The sequence below is a fragment of the Balaenoptera physalus genome (assembly GCF_965194825.1).
Source record: "Balaenoptera physalus genome assembly, chromosome: 5".
NCBI classification, from domain to species: Eukaryota; Metazoa; Chordata; class Mammalia; order Artiodactyla; family Balaenopteridae; genus Balaenoptera; species Balaenoptera physalus.
Genome location: NC_138884.1, coordinates 149,892,601 through 149,915,509, shown reverse-complemented (window position 1 = coordinate 149,915,509; position 22,909 = coordinate 149,892,601). Strand labels below are relative to the sequence as shown.

General features: G+C 65.5%; 1 protein-coding gene across 1 annotated transcript; it reads right to left on the bottom strand.

Moving 5' to 3' along the window:
- Positions 1-6,760: 6,760 nt before the first annotated feature.
- Positions 6,761-22,909, bottom strand: LOC309660889 (uncharacterized protein; the record flags this gene model as incomplete). The annotated part of the gene is made up of 5 exons (XM_082461957.1): positions 6,761-9,524; positions 14,312-14,417; positions 15,732-15,843; positions 22,453-22,516; positions 22,833-22,909. 5 exons carry the CDS (start codon positions 22,907-22,909, stop codon positions 9,212-9,214), a joined length of 672 nt encoding a protein of 223 aa, XP_082318083.1. The 3' UTR covers positions 6,761-9,211.

The window sequence follows — 22,909 nt, the reverse complement described above, 5'->3', positions numbered from 1 at the left end:
CCTCCGTGGCTGCCAGGAGTCGACGGGGGGTGGGGGGAGAGCCCCAGCCACCTTCCAGTCCCAAGCAAAGCCTCTGGATGGTAGAAGGGCCAGGCTGGCCTGGCGGAGGGTCCCTCAGTCCCCACGGAGCTCGGTAGAACTACCGCAGGGCCGTTCCCACGCCCACCTTCAGGCTCTTGCTTCCAACGTACTCCCACCACCCCAAGCATTGCCTCTCCCAGCCGCCTGCCTGGATTTTCCGGGGCAGAGCTCCCCGCCCCTGGGTCCCTGAAACTTTCTCCTACTGGAGTTCCTGCCTCTGCGATCACATGACTGGGTTAGCGTCCCTCCCCGGGCACCCAGCTGGGCTCTCAGCCTTTTCTCTGAAAAGAATTCTTGGGCCCTGGGGTCAGTGACTCCTGAGGGGGCCAGAGAGGAGGCTTCAGAGTAGAGAGGACACTGTCCCCAGATGGAACTCGGGGAGGACACAGTGGCTGAGTGCCGTCTACCTGCTAAACCTCATGCCGGACACCTGACTCAGGTTAAACTACAAGGAGGTGTTAACTGTTATCCCCATTTTACAGATGAGGACGCTGAGGTGCAGGGTGGGGAAGCAGCCCCAGGCCACACTGTGGAGCGGGCTCTTGCCCCTCAGCCCCCTCACCCAGGGTCTCCTCCTCGTTCTTACCTAGCCACCTGCCTGTCTGGGGCAGCTCTTGGCCCAGGGGCCTCAACATCTGCCCAGCATGACCGGGGCCTGGGGTGGGGGTCCTGCCGCCCCGGGGTGGGGCCTGGACTGGACCTCCGCTCTCTGAGCCTCCATTCCTGCTCATTGCTGGGGGCCAGCTCAAACGCTACCTGCTTCCTGGGACCTGAGCACTGGGACCCACAGAGGTACGCACGCACACACGTGCACACGCAGGCACACGCAGGCACACACGTGCACACGCAGGCACACACGTGCACACGCATGCACATGCAGGCACACACATGCACACGCAGGCACACACGTGCACACGCAGGCACACACGTGCACACGCAGGCACACACGTGCACACGCAGGCACACGCAGGCACACGCAGGCACACGCGCCGCAGCGAGCACCCCCGCCCTGGGAAGAGTAAACATTTTCGCAGAGGAAGCAACAGGCCTGTCTCCCGAGAGAAAAAATGTGGCCAAACCAGACCCAGGCGGCCTGTAGGCCCCACTCTTGCCACCAACCCCGAGTCAGGATGGCCTCTCCAGTCTGGCGGTAAAACACTGACGCCCTCCGCCCCCGCCCCGCGACGGGCCAGGCACCCACATGGGCGGCTGTGGGGCAGACCGTGGCGCTGGGGAGGCGGGCACGGCAGCTGCTGGGGTCCGAGCGTGCCCTGCACGTGGGCCGCTGTGAGTCCCTCCCTGACCCCGCTCCTCGAGGGCTGACTCTTGGGGCCTATAGGGCCCCCAGGGCCGCCCCGTCTGCTCCTGGGATTCTGCCTGAGAGAAGACCCAGCCACCAGCATCGTGGGCCCGCGGCTCTGCTGCCGTGTCTCCCTGGGCACCCCCCCTGGACCCCGGGCCCCAAATGGCTCAGAACCAGCTTCGGGCGGGCATGGGGCCTGTGAGGCTTTATGGGGCACCCTGAGCTGCAGAGGCCCAAGACAGAAGCTCCCTGGGTCCCGGGCCCCACTGGGATGACGCTGAGCCCAGGAGTCCCGCCTTTGCTGGCTGCAGGGGTTTTCTGACCGACCCTGAGCCCTTGGCCTCTGGAAAGGCAGGAGAGAGGCAGGCCCCCACCCCCCAGGCCAGGACAAGGACGGGCCTGGCCAGATCCTATGACTCTGGAGAAACCACACGGAGCCTGGGGTTTGCAGTGAGAAACCCGATCGAGTAATGACAGGGTTGGCGCGGGGGTGACCGGCTGAGGGAGCCACCCCACCGTGGGCCTGTCGGCAGCAGAGGACCCCCGGGCCCTCCTCTTCCCACGGACAGCGGGCGCCAGAAGCCAGGCCCCAAGGCCTCATGCACCAGCCCCCCCCCCTTTGCCCTCCTTGTGCCCTCCAGCCTGACCATCTGCCCGCCTGGGCCAGCCCATAGCAGGGTCCCCCAGGAACCTTCTGGAACTTCTGGAACAGCTCTTCCGGCGTCCACCCCAGGGGGGTTGTCCGGCAGAGGGGAAGCCGTGCCCCTGCATTGTCACCTGCACCCCTCCTTGGGCCGGTGGGGCCCCTCTGTCCCAGCCTGAGCTGCCTCCAGGCCCCAAGGCTCCGAGGTGAGGGCCTGGGACAGAAGGAAACCCAGGCGAGGTCCAGGGAAACCAAGGTCATGGTGTCCTGCAGCCACCAGCCCCGCTGGGAGCCACCCCAGCAGCCCAGCCTGGTGCACACATGCACAGGGACCCACGTGGACACGTGTGGGCTCAGGCCAGGCTGAGTCTCAGGGTCTGGGGTCCAGCCGCCTAGCCAGGCCTTCGGGCAGCTGCCGGGAGGCCGGGGGCGGGTCCCCGGAGGGTGCTGGAGCGGCTGGCAGCTCACTCCCGCCTCAGAAGCCAGATCCACTCATGAACCTTGCTTTCCCCGCCGCCCTGTGAGAGACCATGTCAGCCCACCTTCCAGAAGGGGACACCGAGGCAGGCCCCAGCGTGCGGCCATTCCCCAGCCCTGGGCCCTGGGCACGGGGCGCACACTACACTCTGCCGGCGGGCGGGCGGGCAGCTTTAATTACCGCTGGCTGCGCCCATTGAGCTGCGCTAATCCGGGCCGCCGCTGCGGGCCGGCTCGGGCGGGCGCCCCCTCCCCCCGCGGCCCGGGCACGGGGTCCCCGGGTTCTCACGTCCTGCCGGCCCCAATTAAAGCGAGCTTGGCGGGGCTGCCGCTGTGCTAATGAGCTCCGCAGCCGCTGGGCTTCGCGCCAGGGGGGCGCAGGGGCGGGGTGGGGGGGGCGGAGCTGGCTTGGGTGGGGTGACTTGGGACCATTCCTGAGGAGAGGCCGGGGACTCCCTGTCTGTGCCCACCTGCCAAGTGGAGTTCCATGACCCCCCTCCCCTCCCCGCGAAGGAGAAACACCTGACTGCGGGAAGGCGCCCTCCTGGTGCCAAGCCCCCAAGCCCTGCACTCACCACTCCCGGCCCTCCCCCCCCCCCGCCCCCCCAGCCCACAAACCGCGGGAAACGCACTCAGAAGTCCGGATGCCCAAGTGCAAGGCAGGAGCCGGGCAGGGGCTGGGGTCCAGAGAGCCAGGGGCAGGGGTCCACAGGGATTAGTGGTGGGGTTGGTGGCCTAACCAGGTCATACCGCCCTGACTGCTCTACCCTTCACCTGGACAGCAACGTGGGGCAGAGGTGACGGAGGTGCCCACGCCGGCATCTGGCTGGCGTCTGACACCTTGTGCGGCTTAGACACGGGGGGTGCCACCTCCCAGCATTTCACCCAGAGGAGTGGCCTGGGGCCTGGGGGCAAGGGGCCAAAGGGTCCAAGGCCCTGGCACTCCACGCTCCACAGCCCAGGGGAACTAGAGGGGCAGCGTGGCAGGACCAAGGGAATTTGCCAGAAACTTCCAAGACCCATCTGGGGTGCACAGCTCAGACTGGGTCGGGTGGCCCTGGGAGGTCCCTGGGGGCTCTGTGGCTTTTGCAAACCTGCTCCCACCCAGGTCTTCAGGTCACTCGGGAGCGGTGGCCCAAGCACGGCGCTGGCTCAGAGCTGAGGCCCTCCCCACGGTGATGGGGGTCCTGGTACAGCACGTGGCTGGGGGGATGGGATGGTCCCTGGCCAGACTGAGTGCCCGTGGGCCATGAGAGACGGCTGGGGAGTCGCCACCCTGTTTGCCCCCCACCCCGGCGTGCTGTGTGACCTCGGAGGGGCAGCCCCTCTTTGGAGGCCAGGCTGGTGTGTAGGGACCCTGAGGTCTGGGGCTGCAGGCCGGGAGCTCTCCTCCCTGCCCCCAGCCTGCCAGATAGGGGGCTCTCAGTGCTGGGGCCTCGCGGTCTGGCTCGCCGCGCGGCCCGCACTCCCACTCCCGCCCCAGCCAGCTGCGGACCACGGCTGCAGGGCCCAGACTTTGCAGGGGGGTGAACGGGGCCTTGGCAGGCAGAGGCCCCATCTCAGCCCGCAGAGGCCCAGAGAGGAGCGACAGGCAGTGCGCGGGGTTGGTTGGGAGCACAGGCCTCGGCTTCCCGGCTGGCCAGCAACACGACCCTGCTGACCCAGCCGCTCAGAGTGGCCCGGCGGCCCAGAGCCTGGTCAGCAAGTCCTACCACCGGCCTCAGCCTGCTCCCTCTGTGCTCGCAGGCGTGCAGGCGCACGGGGGGCGCGTGTGTGAGCGTGCGGCCCCTGGGCAAGCAGAGGCCGGGGCAGGGTCGGGGCTGCGTGCAGCCGTGGAGGAGGCCGAGAGCCCGTGCAGAGGGCTCTGGAGGCCGTGCGATGCCCCCGTTTGCTGGGGGAGGCAGAGAGTCCAGGATGGGCCCGGGCACCGGGGCGTTACCAGAGCCAGTTCTAGGCCATGCCGAGCGTGGGCACCCAGATGCATGTGCCAAAGGCAGCGATGGTGGGACCCGCAGGGAGAGGCCAGCCCGTCTCACAGGGTGGGAAACTGAGGCTATGGGGGTGCCGCAGCCACTAAAAGAGTCCCGTGGTCCCCTGCTCGCAGGGCCGAGCTGGCGTCACGAGAGCCAAATCGGGGAGCCGGGCCAGGCCCGGGCGGTGCCCACCGGGGGGCCATGCTGTAGCTGGGCTGGGCACCCCGAGCTTCCCTGCCTTCTCTCACTTCATTTAATCTGGGTTTGGGGCCACTTCATTTAATCTGGGTTTGGGGCCACTTCATTTAATCTGGGTTTGAGGCCAATCGGGTACAGGAGTGGTGCGTGTTCTGGAGAGGAGGGGACGCCCTTGGACCCCCTGCCCCATGCCCCTCCAGGAGGGCCCCTCCCTGCAGTCCCCTTGGGGCACTGGGATTCGGGGCTCTGGGGCCACTCGTGAACCAGAAGCGGGTTGAGCCCCTGAGTGGAGGTGATGGGAAGGCGGCAGGCTTCCCATTTCCCACTGCCCCTCCCTGGGGCCCTGGCCCACTGTGTCCACCTCCCTGCCCAGCTGGATCCCGGTGCCAGCCCTTGTTCCCCAGACAGCCGGTGAGCGCTGGAGGTGCTATCTGTGACAGCGGCAGAATGGACCCGTCGCACCCAGGGCAGGTGTCGGCGCCTGGGAGGGGGCCAACTGGAAATCCAACCCCGCCCGCCCCCCCACCTGCTGCAAACCTGGCCGGCGGTCCCCGGAGACTAGACTAGCAGGACCCTTGTCCCGGCCCCTCCCGGGTCGATCTGTCCCAGATCCAGGCAGGGGCTGGGCCCAGGGGGCCTAGAGTCAATTCCAGGGTTGGGTGTGGGCTGCGGAGAGGCAGCAGGAGGGGAGGGGGCTCTCAGGTCTCGGTCCCCCGTTTGCATGGAGGGGCCCCCACTCTCAGTACCCGAGTTGGGGGGGGCAGTCTCAGATCCCAGCTCCCTTCCTGCTCAGATGGCAGCAAGATCTGGGTCAGGATGGGGGCCGGGAACAGTGGGGCACAGAGGTGTGGGCTTACTGCTCTCACACCTGTCTCCCCCGGGCACCCCAGGCCCAGACCGTCCCCAGGGGTGACCACGACGGGCCAGCTCGCACTCTGCCTGCCGGGCCTGTGGCCAGCTGTGGCCTCCGCCTGGGGCCCGCCTCTGTCTTGTATCTCCCTGCTGCCCACCCAGGCACTGCCCCTTCGCTGACCATACGCACCCTCACTTCTGAGACCCCGGCCCAGCTGTGGCCTGCTCCGAACACCTGACGCCAGGCCCTGCCGCTCCGGCCCAACCTCCCGGCCCTCACTGCCCGTCACGGGGGCTCCCGGGGAAGGCAGCTCCACCTCGGGGTCCCGTGCATGGGGAGTGGGTTCTGATCCCCCGTGGCTGAGTGAGGGCCACGGGGTGGCGGGCCCGGGGATAGAGTGAAGTGTGCCTGGCAAGGGGCCCCGGCCCATGGGGCTTGTCTTCCTGGAGCCTCCCAACCTGCCCGGGCGTCTCTGTCCCCAGGGGCAGCCTCCCTGGGCCGGGCTAGAATGCTCGCGACTCGCCCTGCGTCCACAGCCCTGCCGCCGGCCCCTGGGTCCGGCCACCTCACCGGCCACCTGGATGGCGCGTCAGCGTCTTCCCTGCTTCTCCGCACCCCGCAGCCGATGAGGGGACAGCCCTCTGTGGGGCCCTGCAGCCCCAGCTGCGTGTTCTGCTCGGGGAGCCGCTCCCACGCCTCCTCTTCGTCCCCAAATGTCTCCCCCAACTTAGGCCATGCACCCAGCGGGGGCTTTAGGGACACTGCCCCCCAGGTTGACCAAAGGTCTCCCCTGGGCTCAGCTGGCTCTCCCAGACCTGCCCCCCAGGACCCAGGGCAGCCCCACGCGGTGGGTCCCACTGGCTGTCAGCCATTTCTAGGCCCAGGGGACACCCGCCTGCAGCCCACAGTTCAGCTCCCGCATCCCCGAGAGCCCCGGCCCACTTGGGCTCTGGGCCCGGATGCCAGTCTGAGCACATCAAAACCACCCGGCTTTGGTTTTATGAAGGCGCCTCCCGGGCCAAGTCAGGGGATGGGCTGAGGCTGCGGCTGAAGGGGGTGGGCTGGGGCCCCAGGGGCTCCGGAGGGTAGAGGTCATGGCAGGACAGGGCCACCTGGGACCCTATGGAGGTCACCCAAGGGACGGTGCCCACTTTTCCCCCATGGCCCCTGGGGTCTGAGACGGGTTTCTTGGCTACGCCATAGCCAGCAGCCAGGCCCTGGGGTGGACGCAGGGCTGACCATTGCTGGAGGGAAGAGCTGTGCGTGTCAGCGCACCACACGAGGGCAGATACCCTCGGAGAGAGCGCGGCCACGAGTGTGCAGGTCCAGGGGATGCTGGTGCGCGAGGGGGGCTCACCCCATGCCGTCCTTGGACGGGCCCATCAGCCTCAGCGTCCGCGGGGGTGCAGGGGGGCTCCAGAGGGAGCTGACCTCTGGGACTTAACTGGGGGCTCTGGCCTCCAGCAGGGCAGCCCAGTGGGGCCTGAGTCCCGAGCTGTGCCCGTGCTGAGGGCGGTCAGCACCCCCTGACAGATGGCCGCCTCTACAGGAGCAAGTCCAGCCAGGGACCTAGGACCTCTTTCCCTGTCCTCCTCCTGCCGCCTCCATGCAGCCTGCCCATCCGGAGGACATGGTCACAGCGGCTGAGGTCGAGGCTGGAGTCCAGCCACCCTGCGCCAGCTGGGCCCAGACAAGCCCCCATGGGCAAGATGGGCAAGTGGACCCTGGACAGACGTCCCAGGCCCACACCGCTGCCCTCACCCTGCGCCAGGCCAGCCGGGTGACGCTGATGCCGCCTGACTCCTGGCCTCTTCTGCCCGTGCATGGGCCATGTTTGTGTCTGGGGCAGGCACCGCTGGGAGCAGTGCCTGGGATGAGGTGGCCAGTGCTGGGTCAGCGATGCTGGCTGCCCTGGGGCAGGCAGGGAGCCCCTCCCACCCCTTCCCCACCCGCACTGGGCCGTGGGCCCAGGCCCAGCCCGGGAGGCAACACGCCACCCACCCCAGCCTGTCAGCTGTGCTTCTCCATCCAGCCACAGACGCCTCCACCAGGAAGCTCTCCGGGAAGATGGCTTCAGTGTCCCAGCTTTGTCCGGCGGCCTCCAAGGCCCTCATCCGACGTCAGCCCTGAATCTGAGCAGGCACGGTACGGGGGTGGGTCCTGACCAAGAGACTCCACTCCACTGGGCAGCTGGGGAGGCCGGCAACGAGGGGTCAGCCAGCCTAAACCCATCCCCTCGCCTTCTCCCAAACGTGCTCCCGTCTCTCTGACACCCACAGCTAAGCCGGCAGCACAGGGCTCTGCCTTCCAGATGTTCCAGAATCTAACACCTCTCGCTCTCGGAGCCGCCTCCTGATGCAAGCCTCCTTCCCCTCCCGCTGGGACCATCACCTCCTCACCGGCCGCAGAGCCCTCTCCTCCCCGCAGAACCCCGGGGCTCCCGTCTTACCCCAGTAAAAGCCATTACAGTAACCCCTGCCGGCCGCCGCCCCTCCCCGTGCCGGCCGGGCCCCAGCCTCGGGGCCCTTGCAGTTGCCCTGCGCACCAGGGCTGTGCGACTAGTGGTCAGGGACCCGGCCGAGGGCCGATTGCTCAGTGTCCGCTCTCGCGCCCTCAGCTGGGAAGGTGAAGGCAGCGCGGCTGGCTGGCCCAGCGAGCACAGCGGCCGTGGGCACTAGGATTTTGGTCTTCATTATTCTCCCCTGGGTCTGTGTCCCCCGCTCGCGGGCGTCTGTCCCTCTCAGAGGGCTCGGGGCCAGGCCTGGGGTGCGAACGCCCGAGGTCCCCCCGGCAGGCTCCGCTCTGGCCGCGTGCCCCGCCCCCTCGCCCCCTCGCCCCCCGGCCTGGGCCACTCCCCCACAAACACACACTAGACTTTGCTCAAACACAACTTCATTTCCATTTGTGCCATTGATTGTCTGCGTGGACAAAGGCCCCTTTCAGGGACGTCAGAGGTTCAGCAAATAAATAAATGAATGAAGTCTCAGCGGAGGAAGAGGTGGTGAGAAGGGGCTGGGGGGCAAGCCAGCATCCTCCGTCAGCCGGCCCCGCCCTTGGAGGGAGCCCAGGCTGGGGACAGAGAGGACGGTCAGGAGTGCCAGGGGACATGCCCGCCCAGCCTGGGGGCCTTGGGCTGCGTTTGGGAGGGCTGGGGGTACAAGACCGAGTAATCAGGGATGTCTCACACAGAGGGCTCCACAAAGGCTAGGGGCTGGCTCGGTCTGGAGATTGGGGTGTCCTGTGGGGAGGACAGGATTGGAGGCCCCAGGCCCGGGTGATGAGAGTGGCAGGCCCGCATGTGGTCCCCTATGCGTCCCCGCGAGCCGGGTGCCACCCTTGACTGTGTACCTTCCTGGGGTCCCAGCTTGGACCCAGAGACAACCCTTAGCGCAGAGGAGAGACTCGGCTGGCAGATCTGAGCTTCGTGATTCGGGGGTCCTCACGTGCTGCCTTCCAGGGTGGGAGACCGGAGAGGCGTCCCTAATCCTGGGACTGCCCTCCTCCCCCCGCACCGTAAATCCGGAGCTCAGGGGACATGTGACTATGCACCAGGATGCTGGCCAGAAGGGGACTTGTGCACAGAAAGCTGCACCAACTGAGAGCATGGCCCTGAGCCCCTCTGCCCTCCTGCCCGGACCCCTGAAGCCCCTGGAGTGGGGCCCAGGAAGGGTGAGAGCTGCGTTTCACAGAGGGGCCTGGCTCAGCCAGTCTGGGAGAAAGCAGCCTGTGTGCGAGGCTCCCCGAGGCCGATAGATGCCACAGTCAGGTCCCAGCACCGGCAGGGACACTGCAGGGGGTCCTGCTGTCCCGCACCCCAGGACAGACAGAATTGGAGCTGGGCGGCAGGTGGAGAGGGCTAGAGGGGTCCAGGAGGGCTGCCTGGAGGAGAGGGTAAGGAAAAGGGCTACAGGAGAGAAGGGGCTGGCCTGCTCAGTTGGCTGCTGCTCCAGTCCAGGCTGGGTCCAGGCCCCACGGCAGCGCTGACTCCTGGCCATTCTGGGGACAACAATGGCCAGCATTTAAATTCCAATTGAGTCGGCCTGAGTGGCCGCGGGCGTGAGAACGGGAGCCCCCACCCCCAGTCTGAGCCCCGCCCGCCGCATTCCTGCCTCCCCGGAGATGGCCGTGGCCGGGCGTCTCCAGGGGGCCGGAACGCAGCACTCAATGGCCAGGGACAAGGGGCCATTGAGCGGTGACGGGCGGGATTGAGCCGTCAACACCCCTCCGCTCGGGACCCCCCTCCTCTGTCCCAGCCCCCTCCCAGCGCTTACCAACGTCAGCTGCTGGGATGGCCCCTGCTCACGCCCTCCTGGGCCCAGAGCGGGAATGGGCCTGGGACCCACTGACCACACGGCCTTGGTCCTCTCACCCCCTCCCCGCCACAGTCAGAGAGCCTGCATCTTAATCGGATCATGTCACGCCCCTTCCTAGAGCCTCGGGGCTGCCCTGTGCCCCAGGGAGCAAAGGCCAACTCCTCCTCCATCCACAGGCCAGCTGACCGCCCACCCCCGGCCTCCGCCCCTTTCGCTGCCTGGAAGCACCCAGTAGGCCTCCCCTGCCCGCCCGGCCTGTCACCTGCTCTCATCCTGCCCTGCCACCTCCCCTGCGTGCACGGACTCGTTTCACGTCTGTCACCCCACACTGCCAGCCCCCCAGGTGCTCTGCGTCCAGCACCTGTCCCCAGCCCGGCACTCGGGGTGTCCACACGTATCTGAGGAATCCAGTTTTCAGTGCAAACGAGCTGCTGGCCACGTCCGCAGGACCCCAGACGGGGCACAGTGCCCTCATGCAGCCCTGCGGAGGGGAGGGCGAAGAGAGCACACTGGCAGCCCCGTCCTGGCCCCCCTTGGGCGCTGAGGACTGAGGCCCATCCCGTCAGGCAGCCCAAGGCCCCCAAGAACCTGACCGCACCCCCTCCTTGGATCTGCCGTCTGCCCGCAGAGGCGCAGAGGCCAGGTGCTGGCCGAGCGGTGCCCATCAGCGTCCGTCTCCAGCCAGACAGGGTCACCAGACGGGTCCGTGGTCCTCGCTGTCCTCTGTGGCTGGGCACAGCCTTGCCTCCCTCCAGGCCGTGCCAGGGGCCTTGTCTCACGCCAGGGCGGGAGGATGTCAGGCAGGATGCCAGGGAACCTGAGCCCAGGAGGGGTGGTCCCAGGGGGCGCGGGTGACCAGGAGGCACAAAGCGCTGGCTGCCGGGCCCCCGCCTGGAGAGGACTTGGGAGCCGGAGAGAGGCTGGCGCGGTGCCCTCGGGCAGCATGGTGCGGACGCCTCCTTCCGCCCTGCTTGGGAAGATGAGCTCACCCGCCTGTCTCCTTGGTGTGGGGGAGCTGCCGGGGGTCCAGAGAGAGTGGAGGTACCCTTGGCCAGGATGGGCGGCCTGCCAGGTCTGGCGTGTATCCCACGTGGGCACAGGGAACCCCTCCCCCAGGCAGGTGTCAGGGAACCCCAGGCAAGTAAGGTGTGATGGTTCAGGGGGCAGGGTCTGGGCTTCGTGGGCGCCTCCAGGGAGATACAGAGGGGAGGGTTCCAGGCAGGCATCCCCTCAGGCCCTGGCCACGCTGACCACACGGACCACCACCCCTGGGGCTCCCCAGAGTGGCCTGACCACGTCATCCTCACCCTCCAGGCCTGATCCAGGGCCGAAGAGCCGAAGACAGGATAAGGAACCCTGCTGCTGAGGACCGCTGCCTGGGTCGCCACTGGCCCCCCTGCACAGTGAATGCATCCAGAATGCAGCCCACACCCCAAAAAAGCCCTTCCAGCCTCCAGCCTCTGCCCTTGCCCTGAGACCACCCGTCAGCCCCTCCTCAGCTCTAGACGCCCCCATGGCTGCCATCCTGCTGGAAAGACGCCAACTCCCCGGCTTCCTGGGCCCACCACTGCCCTGCCCCTCCCCTGCCCCGCCGGACCCCTTGGCCCCAGGCCCCCGGCCCTGCGTTGGTCCCCCTGCCTGGAGCTCTGCTTCCTCATCTGTGGGCATCAGTAGTCAGCACCGTGCGTCGACCTTCCTTTCGGGCTGCAGCCAGAGCCCCACGCTGCCCTCAGCACCACAGGGCTCATCCTGCAATTTGCCACCCATGTGACTGTCCAGCCCTGCAGGGCGGGCCTCGGTCTAGGTCACTTGTGTTAGCCCCCAAGGGCCGTAAGCAGTGCTGGGCACACAGGAGGTGCTCAGGGGTTAGTTACAGAATGAATGAACGGCTCCTAATTCACAGGTTTGGAGCTGAGGCTGAGGCAGGAAGTGCCAGGGAGCGGAACAGAGCGGGCAGCTCTCAGTGCCGCCTGTGAGTACAGGCCTGACCCGACCCGTCGCCGCCCCCTTGTCCAGAGGACACCGAGGCCTGCAGCCGTCGCCTCTGCCCTCACCCTGCACAGGCCCAGGGACCCCTCACCAGTTTTGTTGTTGTTGTTGTTTTTAAATAAATTTATTTAATTTTTAAAATATTTATTTATTTATTGTTGGCTGCATTGGGTCTTCGTTGCTGCGCGCGGGCTTTCTCTAGTTGCGGCGAGCGGGGGCTACTCTTCATTGCGGAGCGCGGGCTTCTCACTGCAGTGGCTTCTCTTGTTGCAGAGCACGGGCTCTAGGCGCACGGGCTTCAGCAGGCGGATTCTTTTTCTTTTTTTTTCATTTTATTATTTTGTTTTTAATTTTTATCAGAGTATAGTTGCTTTACAATGTTGTGTTAGTTTCTACTGTACAGCAAAGTGAATCAGCTATACGTATACATACATCCCCCCTTTTTTGGATTTCCTTCCCATTTAGGTCACCACAGAGCACTGAGTAGAGTTCCCTGAGCTCTACAGTAGGTTCTCCAAAGGTTCATTTTAGTTCTTAGGTTTGAGCAGGCGGATTCTTAACCACTGCGCCATCAGGGAAGCCCCACCAGCTTTGTTTTTGCCGGGAAGCCCTGGTCCAGCTGGGCCAGCAGAGTGGGGGTGTGGAGCCCCCAGGAGCCGCTGCCCAGGGGCCCCTGCAGGCCTCCGTCTCTCACATCTCATCGGGCGGGCGGCCGCAGGGGTGGCAGCCGGGCCTCGGCAGTCTGTCGAGGACGAGGTCGAGGATGGGCTGCAGGCACTCCTCTGGAGCTGCCCGCCCTGAGGGGCCCCGGCGTGGTGGGCCTTGTCCTGGGAGCCCACACGGCCCCAGGCCCATCCACTGCTCGGCCGCCTCAGGGTTGAGCCAGGCTCCTCGTTGCCAACCTCTCACCCCTCCTCCCTCCCAACCCTCGGGACCACTCCACACCTCCCACACCTCAAGCCCTGTGTCCAGGCTCGGGGGGCAGGGTTAGGGGCTCCCTGGAGGTGGGCTGTGCTCAGGGGCGCTTGCCCCGGGCTGAGAGGGAACAGCAGTGGCCTCTTTCGTTGAACAGGTGGCCCTGGAAGAGCCCTGAGCGGGTGAGGTGGGTGCTGGAGAGGTGGAGGGACAGAGGGGGCAGGGCCCAAGGTGGGGAGAAGAGGCACCGATGTCCGTGTCAGGCGGTGACGAGAAGACGCGGTAGCCAGCAGGGCTGGACGCATCCAGGAGGCCCCGCCCCACCCCTGACCCCCTGACACCCAGGCCTGGGCCAGCTCCCTGAGCCCCAGACAACCCTGCTCAGCGTCCCTCAGCTCCCCCTTGCCTGGGGTGGGGTCCAGGCCCCAGCTGGTCGAGACCTCACAGTGGCTCTGCCCCTCTGTTATCAGGTCACTGAGGTGGCTCTCCGGTCCCCTCCAGGGCACACCTGCAGGGTGGGGCCCTGGTCTCAGTCCTGGGAGGGGAAACGTGGCCACAGATGCCTAGGGACCCTCCATCTTGCCAGCCAGACTCTCCCATATTGCTTTCTTGGGCATGGACATCCACAGCAGCATCTTCTTTCTCTCTTTGTCCTGGCTGCTGGGGAGCTCAGGATAAAGGCAACGGCTCAAGTGCAAAAACTCTCCCTCCATAGGTTCAGGGGTATTTCTCTTTTTATGGCCTAAATAAATCCAGTGTGGGGACTTCCCTGGTGGTCCAGTGGTTAAGAATCCTCCTGTCGATGCAGGGGACACAGGTTTGATCTCTGGTCCAGGAAGATCCCACATGCCGCAGGGCAACTAAGCCCGTGTACCACAACTACTGAAGCCCGCGCACTCTGGGGCCTGAGTGCCACAACTACTGAGCCCGCGTGCCACAACTACTGAAGCCCACACACCTAGAGGCTGTGCTCCGCAACAAGAGAAGCCACCGCAATGAGAAGCCCGCGCACCACAGCGAAGAGTGGCCCCCGCTTGCTGGAACTAGAGAAAGCCCGCGTGCAGCAACGAAGACCCAACACAGCCAAAAAAAAAAAAAAAAGAAATCCGGTGTGAAAAAGGTGTGTTTTCTCAGCAGCATTTTTTTTTTTCTGGCCGCACTGCATGGCATGTAGGATCTTAATTCCCCGACCAGAGATCGAACCCGCATCCCCTGCATTGGAAGTGCAGAGTCTTAACCCACTGGACCGCCAGAGAAGTTCCTCTCAGCAGCTTAAAGCTCAAACCTGCACAGCAGACGTGCCTCGTGCCTACTCCCCCAGATGCACTTTCCTTCTGTCTCAGCCCCAAGGTCCAGATAAGGACCCAAGCTCCCCCAGCCCCAGCAGAGCCACCGGTGCAGTCCTGGCCCTCATCCGAGCTGGGCTGGGGGCGGGGCGGCTCTGAGCCATCCCGTGTTCTTCAAGCCCGGCCAACCCCCAAGCCCCAGGTCAGGCCCAGATCCTGTCCCGTCCCCACACAAGTACACAGGTCACCTGCCTGCACATGTAAGGACCTAGGGACTTACCTGAGCCCTGAGCTGCCCCCTAGGAATTGGTGTTCCGTGCAGCGGTGAGCTCCCTGCTCCTGAAGGCTTCGAGTCGAGGCCACCAGCGTCCGGGACATCAGCAGAGCTGCAATGACGAGCGCTGGGCTCGGTGAAGTGTCCTGCCCTGAGGGCGGTGGCCCTGACGCCTGGCATCCCACGGGACTAGCTGAGGTCTGCCCTGCCTGGGTGCTCCCGGAGGGCGGGGCCCTGGGTTTGAGGGGGCTGGCTGGGGGCTTGGTGGGCCCGGGGCCTGACAGGCGTCCCAGGGAAGATGGCCGTGCTCAGGCCACCGTCAATGGGCCGTTGTGCTCCACTAATCCTGCCCACCTGGCAGGACAGATGTGTCCTTGCCGGCCCGCTCCAGCTCCAGCTCCAGCTGGCAGCAGCTGGCAGCCACACACGGCCAGGGGCTGGTGCGCATCCTGGGGGCTCTGGGAGCCCCGCCCAAGCGGAGAGTGAGCCCTGCACTCTGCCACCCCTGCACCCGGCCAGCTGTCCTCAGGCCACACTCCCAGCCACGGCGGGAGGGCAGGGGCGGCCGACTATAGCCTCACAGCTGCTCCCGGCCTGAGCAGCCCTTGCCTTTTCCTGGGTCTGCAGGTCCTGATTCTTTGGGGGCCAGAGCTCTCCTGTCCCAGCTTGAAATCCCCTCCAACAAATGCTGGGCTGGTCAGGGGCTCGGGAGACTTGGCCAGCCCCTGGCCCCCCAGCACCTCGGGCTCCCCACCTTGGATAAGGGGGTCCCAGTAGTCTGGGACTGAGGATAGAGCCCTGGGGGGCAGCACTGAAGACCTGGGGGTGGGGGCAGGGAGGGGTGGGTGGAGGAGGGACGGGCTAAGGTCCCCGGCGCAGAACAGACCCTCTTCCAGGGCTGGCCTTGGGGCTGAACCCACACTTGGCCACAGGTTTCCAGTCCTTGGGTGGGGTCAGCCATGTGGAGAAGGACAGGGGCCAAGACCGCAGCTATGGCAGCATGACTAGTAGTAATGTCTGCCAGGGAACAGGCTGGCACATAGGGGTGGCACGCATGCCATATAACTGCCACCCCTGGGATGCTTTCTGATCCCCCAGATCTAACCCTCTAGGGTCACAAATACACACCCCTGAGACCTCAAAGGCTCTGTCCCAAGGGCCCCTGCCCGGATTCTCCCTGGCCAGGGTCTCTGAGTCAGCCCACCTCATTCTGGGGGAGCCAGCTCTGGGCTGAGGGACCTCCGGGGGTCTCTGGCAGAGGACAGTGTGCAGGGTCTGACCCCATGGGAGCGATCTCTCCTGGGCTGAACTGCAGGGGGTGCAGGAAGGGTTTGAGGCCAGCCCCTCCCCTGCGTGTCCGGTCACCTCGACCTATGGATCGCACCTTTACTGTCCCCGTTTCATAAACATGCTTGAGGCCACTCACCAAGTGCCAGCAGAGCACCACCTCTGGGACGGGAAGGGTGGGGCTGTGGGTGACCAGAGGCGGCGATGTCGAGGGCCCGGGGCGGGGCCAGCGCACAGCGACGTTCAGAGGTCTGCGGGAGAGTGGCAGGTGGTCACGGGCCTGGCTCCCTGCTCCTGGGGGTCATCTCAGGGCTGGGGAGGACTGAGCAGAGAGGCCCCAGGCAGGGGGCTGACCCCGTCGAGTCTCCACCTGCCCAACCAGCCGGATTTCTGGCACTACCAGTTCTGTGAGCTCAAAGTAGCCTGGAATCCTTTAAGCAATTTACGAGGAGAACAGTGCCTGGGCCCTGTGCGTGTGTGTGAGCGCACGTGTCTGTGTGTGTGTGCGGGTGAACACGTCTTAGGGGAAGGAGCGCCGCTCTGAGCCCCCAGGTCCTGCAACGCCGGGCGGCCAGGGGCCTCCCGGGAGTGGTGAGGGCGCTGCAGAGTCGCAGGGAGCCTGGGCAGGGTCAGCCTGCGAGCGGAGCTGGACGGTGGCCCTGCCGCCCGCCTGGGATCCCTGGAGGGGCTGCCTTAGCTTGCGGGCTGGACAGGGTGAGGGCAGGGATGGGGGCGGGGGGGGAGGGATAGTTGAGGCTACACCAACTCCTGGTTTTGAAGATTTGGGGCTTTCCCCACCCTCAGCAGGATGGATGCGGCGAGGGTGCGTGAAACGGGAGGGCCGGGCCAAGCACGCGGGGCTGCAGCCACCCTAGCGGGTTTTGCAGACAGCCCCCTCCCCCCGCCAGCCGTGGTGAGTTCTGTCCCCCAGCCCCATGTGGCTGTGAGGACAGAAAGTGTGGGGCCCGAAGTCAGGGAGCAGCGGCGGCACCCGGCAGGGCAGCGGCTGCGGCTCTTCTCCGTCTGCGATCTGGGGCCCAGGACTCTTCACCCACGTGGGGCTGGCCTCAGGGGCGGGCACCTGGACCTCAGCCCTGACGAGCCTGTGATGCTGCACCTGCAGCCCCCGCCCCCAGGGGAGGACCCTTGAGCACCAAGGCGAGCCCCAAGGCCAAATCCCTGGGGACTTCGCTGAGGGCAAGCGTTATCCGAGGGGACTTGGCCAGTGCAGGTCAGGGCAGGGAGTGTGGGAGGAGCAGGAAGCCATGGCCACAGGCATGCAGAGGAGTGGCCCTTCTGGATCTGCTGTGTGCCCCAGGGTGGGTCGCTGCCCTCTCTGAACCTAGCAGATTCCCTCTACCTGAGATCATTCATCTCCTTAGCCCCAGAGATCCAAGGGGCCGGGGGTGGGGGGAAAGGTCTTGCCTGAATTGGCCGGGTTGGCCACCCTTTGTGGGCTAGTCTGGAGTCTAGCCCATGGGAGCGATCTCTCCAGGGCTGAACTGCAGGGGGTGCAGGAAGGGTCTGAGGCCAGCCCCTCCCCTGCATGTCCCGTCACCTATGGATCGCACCTATGGCTGAACTGAGCTAGCCTGGGGTCTGCAGTGGCCAAAAGCTGCCCTTGGCCAGGTCAGGGGCCTGTGGGCATGGGGACGCCCAGAGCCCTAAGCAGAGGCTGTCAGCTGAAGCGGAAGACCCGCTTCACGCCCCCAGGGCGCACACATGCGTGAGCGCACACATACGTGTAGACACATGTGCGCCAGCCTCGGCCCGGGTCCAGGCTGTGCTGGGACCTGAAGCCCCTGCCCTCGCTGGGTGCATGCTCGGGCAGGTGTGGGGAGCCTGCCCAGCCTTGCTCTGATCTCGTTTCCCAGGCTTGGCCTGGCCCTCGGTGCCGGGGCAGGTGGGCGGGTGGCACTGGCAGGAGGAGCTAGCTGGGCTGGTCGGCAACGTAGAGGCCCGGGGCCCACGGGAGCTTGACGGGGGCACCCACTGGCTCGACGGGTTGAGGGCTCAGACCCAGGCTGCTCCCTGGGGAACCGTGCACGCGCGCGCGCGCGCACACACACACGTGCACACACGCACGCGCACACACATACACACACGCGCACACACGCACACACACATGCACACACGCACGCGCACACACGCACACACACACACTCGCATGCAGATGTGTGCGAGCGTCCGTGTGCATGTGTGCAAAGCCCTGAAGGCTCCAGGCCACAGGGGGAGGACCTGTGTGGTAGGGGACACTCCTGCCTCACTCAGGCCGCCTCCAGGCCCACCTGTGTCCTACCCTTGCGCCTCGACCTCCTGCTGTGGTCACCCACTGTGCTGCCCACCCGGTCTTCTACCTGGGGGTGAACCGACCCATGGTCCACAGATCAAGCCCTGTGGCCTCCACTACCGACGCTCAGGGCGCTTCCCTGCCACCCGCTCCTGGAGGCCAGTCATGGCTAGTCAGAAACCGGGACCCTAGGGGGTCGTGGATTTGGGGCTACGCCAGAGAGCCACAGGGGCCTGGAAGACCTCCAAAGATGTCCCGGAGGAGGGGCGGGATGGGCCAGGAGGTGGCAGGGCCACTGTGGGAGCAAAGGGCTGGGGGGCGGGGAGGGGGAGGGTGGGGAATGGTGGCGTGGGAAGGGAGCCCTGGCCCGATAAGCCCCCTTGATCCGTGCTGAGGCAACACAGACCCTCCTCCTGAGATAACCTTGGCCTGGGGACCCTGGGGCTCCAGCTTCTGGAGGGCTCCCCACCCCCACCCACTCTAGCCCTGGGCTGACCCTGGCCCAGAAGGTGACTGGTCCTCAGGGCAGGGATGCTGGAGGCTGGGGCGGGGTTGGCCTGAGCCAAGATGCTGCAGGGACCCCACGGAGTGGGCCTGGCAGCGGGAGGGGAGCCCGGGCTGTTCCCCTCCCACCTCGGAGCTTCCTGGTCCTCACCTGGCCCACGAGGCCACCCCCACCCTGACCTCACGGGATCCAGCCCTCTCTGGCCCCGCCTCTTGCTCAGCTCCCACCCACTTTCACCCTGAGCCTGCTGGGTGGTCCTGTCTGACCTGGGTTACAGACCAGGGTGGGCACAGGTATGGACACGGCTCTGTGGGGGGCGGTGGTCCGCATCCCCCGTGTCTCGGGAGCTACCCTGACCACAGCCTCAAGTCCCTGCAGGGCAGGCCAGCCGGACAATAAAGCTGTCAGCGGCCTCGGGCTCTGGGGCAGGCACGCAGGGGAGGGGGGCTTCGGGAGGCCCCTCAAAGACATCTCTATTAGGGGGCTGCAGAGCCTGCCCTGCCCGGGGCCTCCGAGAGCTGGGAGGAGTGGACCAGCATGGGCAGAGGTGGCCCTCAGGCTCAGGGCAGGCAGGGGACTTACTGTCCACCAGGGCCCCCTGTCGGCCCCTAGGAGGGCGGGCCCATTAGGCAGAGGAGCAAACCGAGGCTGGGGCCTGGGTGGTGACTAGGTGTCAGGGCACCTGCTCTCCCTGCCCTGAAAGACCTCCCTCTGAGGGGGCTGCCCTCGGTACCACTCTACCCCAGGCCCTGAGCAGACCCTCGGCAGACAGCGCTGGGATAGACCCCTCGTGCGGTGCTCCAGGACGCTGCACCTGTGTCCCCATCTGCAAGACAGGGCAATGCTGACGGCTTGGGCGACTTTGGGGCTTAACTCCACATGCCACCCCAGTGGCCACGTGTGCCCAGGCTTCCAGGCATCAGGGTTTGGGGAAGCTCAAGGCCTGGGGTTACCCAGAGAAGCGCCAATTTCCCAGGAGGATGGGACTAGAGCAGCCTTCCTGAAGGAGTGCGGTCTCGGGCCATCACTCTGCCCACGCTACCCAAGACCCCACACGAACTACAGTCTCTCTCCTTAAAGCCCCAGCAGCTGGGCTCGGGGAGAGGTCCCCAGGGACCAGCCACTCCCCATCTCTCCTTCCAGGGGGCTGGAGGTGGGAGATGGGGTAACATGGGGGTCCTGGATCCGGATCAGCAAAGCCCGCCAAGGCCTTCTCTCCCAGATCCCCCAGAGCCAAGCACCCCGCTCTGGGATGCCCAGGACCCCTGCGGGCCCACATCCCCCCACCCCCGTGCCCCCTCTGAGCACTTTCCCAGCACCCTCGGAGCGGGCACTATTAGTGTCCCTGGACAGGTGGGAGACCCAGGCCCTGGGTGAGTGGCCACTTGCCCAAGACCGTAGAACTGGGCTGCAGGGCTGCTGGGCCTGATCCAGGATTCTGCCCCAGACACCAGGCTTTGACCTTTCACCCCCAGCCCACCCCCAGGCCAAGAGCTGCTACGGCCTCCAGCCCGACTGCCCAGCGTCAGTGGTGTCAGCTGGGCCTCGGGGCAGCCTGGAGTGTCCACCAGGCTGCGTTCTCCTGAGCAGAGGGCCCAGCCAGTGGCGGTGGAGTGATCGTGGCTCGTGGTGGGCTGGCTGAGGGGTGCACACGGAGAGTGGGACCCCTGACAGGGGCTGCTCGGCGCGCCGGTGGTCTCTGCCCAGTGTCAGCAAGTTCGCTCTGCAAACAGCCCCTCCTCCACGCAGCTCTGCACAGCCTGTGAGCCCGCATCCAGCGGCCCTCCCTCCGACTACGGGGCACCTGCCTGAGGCTGGAGGGTCCAGCCCGCTCTCTGGGTGCCCTACACACTGCAGAGAACACCCACCTCTCCCAAGCTCAGCAGAAACCTCCCCAGGACAGGGCAGCTGCACCTGGTCACAGTGTCCCTGGGCAGGCCATGTGCCTCAGTGTCCCTACCTGTCAAATGGGGCTGATGACGGGGCTGGTGTGAGCGTCCGGCCCCTGCGGGTTCTTTGTCAGGAGCCACCATCACCTGAAAATTCAGTCTTTCTGTTCCCAGACCCACAGGATGTGGGTCGCCCCAACCTGAGCCTTGGGGGGATGCCCTGGCCCCAGCCTGGACTGGATGGTGTCTCCAGCCTCCAGCCAGCAGACGCTGAGGCCCCCACTATCCACTGGACCCAGCTGGTCACTCTGACCCCGCAGGCTCTGGCGGGAAGCATGGCTGAGGTTTGTCCACGGGTGACCCGTGCAGGGGCTAGCAGGGGCAAAGCGCAGGGGCTCGAGGCCCCGGGGAGGGCATCTGGCTGAGGCTCAGGGCACAGCTCGCTGGGGTTCCTGGAGCAGGTGACGCCCACCCGGAAGGGTCAGCAGGACCCAGAGGAAGGGGCATTCCAAGAAGGGTAGAAGGCTGCTCAATGGCGGGGAGGAGGTCATGACGTGGGGTTGGCCTGGTGGCCTAGGCCTGGATTCCTGATTCAGCCGGAACCTGTGGAGTCAGCCTTGTTTATTCTTGGCAGGAAGGCTGGTGCTGAGGGGCGGGGATGGGGGGGGCGGGTAAAGCCTTTTCAAAAAATAATAATCATAAAAACGCTCATTTAGAAGGCTCCCAAGATGTGCTGAACTCCAAAAGGGTCCTGGAAAAAATGCTGAGAAGGTTTAAGTGTAAATGGACCCAAAACACCATAATTAAATTTCCCTTAAATTTACCAGAGTTTGGGGTCAAAGAAAAAATAAAACTTAGGGAAAATACACTTGAGGTTTCAGGCAAATGCCAAGTGCTTAGGAAAATAGATTTCTGAGCTGCTCAGCGGCTACCGGCCTGGCCCCCGCCAGCCCCGGGAGCTGTAGAGGCCTTAACCCCTCCCTGGCCAGCGGTGGCCACCTCTCCACTGCCCTCATTCCCAGGCCCACCCCCTTGGGGGCCTCCCCCACACCCTGGCTGGCCCTCCCCACCCAGACTCTCCCCGCACCAGCACCTCCTGCCCTTCTGCACTGAGGAGCAGCCCTCTGTGCCAGGCTCCAGGCCGGGAGGTGGGCCCCCTCCCTCCAGCCTGGGGTGGTGCCCAGGAGAAGCCTGAGCTTTCATCCGCACCTCCCCCACACCACCACTCTCCTGTGTCTACAGACAGCACTGGTCTCCTTTTTTTGCTCAGCTGGGAGCAACCACATTTTCCAAACCTAAAGTCAGGATTTGAGGTCTAGCGATCTGAGTGAACCAAGGGGCAAAAAGGCCAGAATGTTTGGACTGGGGCTGTCAGAGCGCATCTGAGAAGACAGGCTCCCGACAGCACATGATTCATGGTCTTTCCCTTTTTGCTCAGCCTGCCAGGAAGCTCAGAGCTAAAATTAAGGCTCTTGTACAGCAGTTAGTGTTGGCCAACGGACCTTGGAATATTTTCTCTTCTCCGTGTTCTTTAAAATTTCTGTTATAATGAGCAAATCAATTGTGCTTTTTCTTTTAATCCTCCTCAGATTTTCTGAGAACGAATCTAAAAAGCAGAAATTACCCACAATCCACAACAGTCATGGTGTCTCTCAAATCTGCTCATTCTTCTTTGGGGGGAGGGGGCCGCCAGCTCAGCCCAGTTCAGCCGGGGGTCCTCTTCCTCCATCCCTTGGTGACATGCCCTGGTCCCTGGGGCCCAACCCCTGGACCCTGACAGTAGGCAGGGGTAGCAGTGGTTTCCAGAGAAGGTGGGGACATGTGTTGGGAGATGGGGAGCTCCAAGAAGACCAAGCAGCCCCCACTGGGGGTCCCAAGAGCTTCCTGGAGAAGTGGACTGGGTACAGGAGACCTGAAGCCCCCCTGGGGCCTGAGTCTCCCCCATCCCTGCCCTGAGGCTTGTGGCAGGGCAGAGAGAAGCTCCCACCACCAGCCCCTCCCTGGGCCAGGCACTCCATCCTGAGTCCCTGATGGGGGCTGAGCAGGAAGCTCTGGCCAGGGCTCCCCTTGCCCCGGTTCCCAGACCTGGCTCTGGCCTCAATGGGCACCCATCGGGCACCGTGGCAGCCGCGGCCTGCCAGGCGTGCTGAGGATGGCAGGCGGGGTGGAGACTCACGCCCGCACCAGGAACATCCCCATTGCTGAGTGCACCTCCCCGCCGTGATCCCAGCAGCCCAGGCCTGGAAAGGGAGGTAAGGAGGGGCGGATGCAGGGCTGGCTGTTGACAGCCTGCTGTGATCCCAGCGCCCAGGGCACACAGCAGCCCGCTCACCAGCACAAGCCCCAGCAAGCCGGGCCGCCCAGCTCTGACTCACCGACCAGGCTGGGCTGGGCTGGGCTGCCCGTCAGACCCCCACTCTTGCCTCGCCCTCAGCCTCACCTTCACTCCCCGTGCTGCGGTCCTTGGGAGATGGGGTGGGAGTTCGGGGGCGGGGGGAGTGGCGGGGGGGTGTCAACACCACACCTCGGGCTCCAGTGGGCCCGAGGAGTGCCTACCGCACCGGGGTGCCAGGAGGACTGAGCCAGGCCATTCCAGAAGGGTCTTGGGGGAAGTGCTCTGTCAAGAGGGCCAT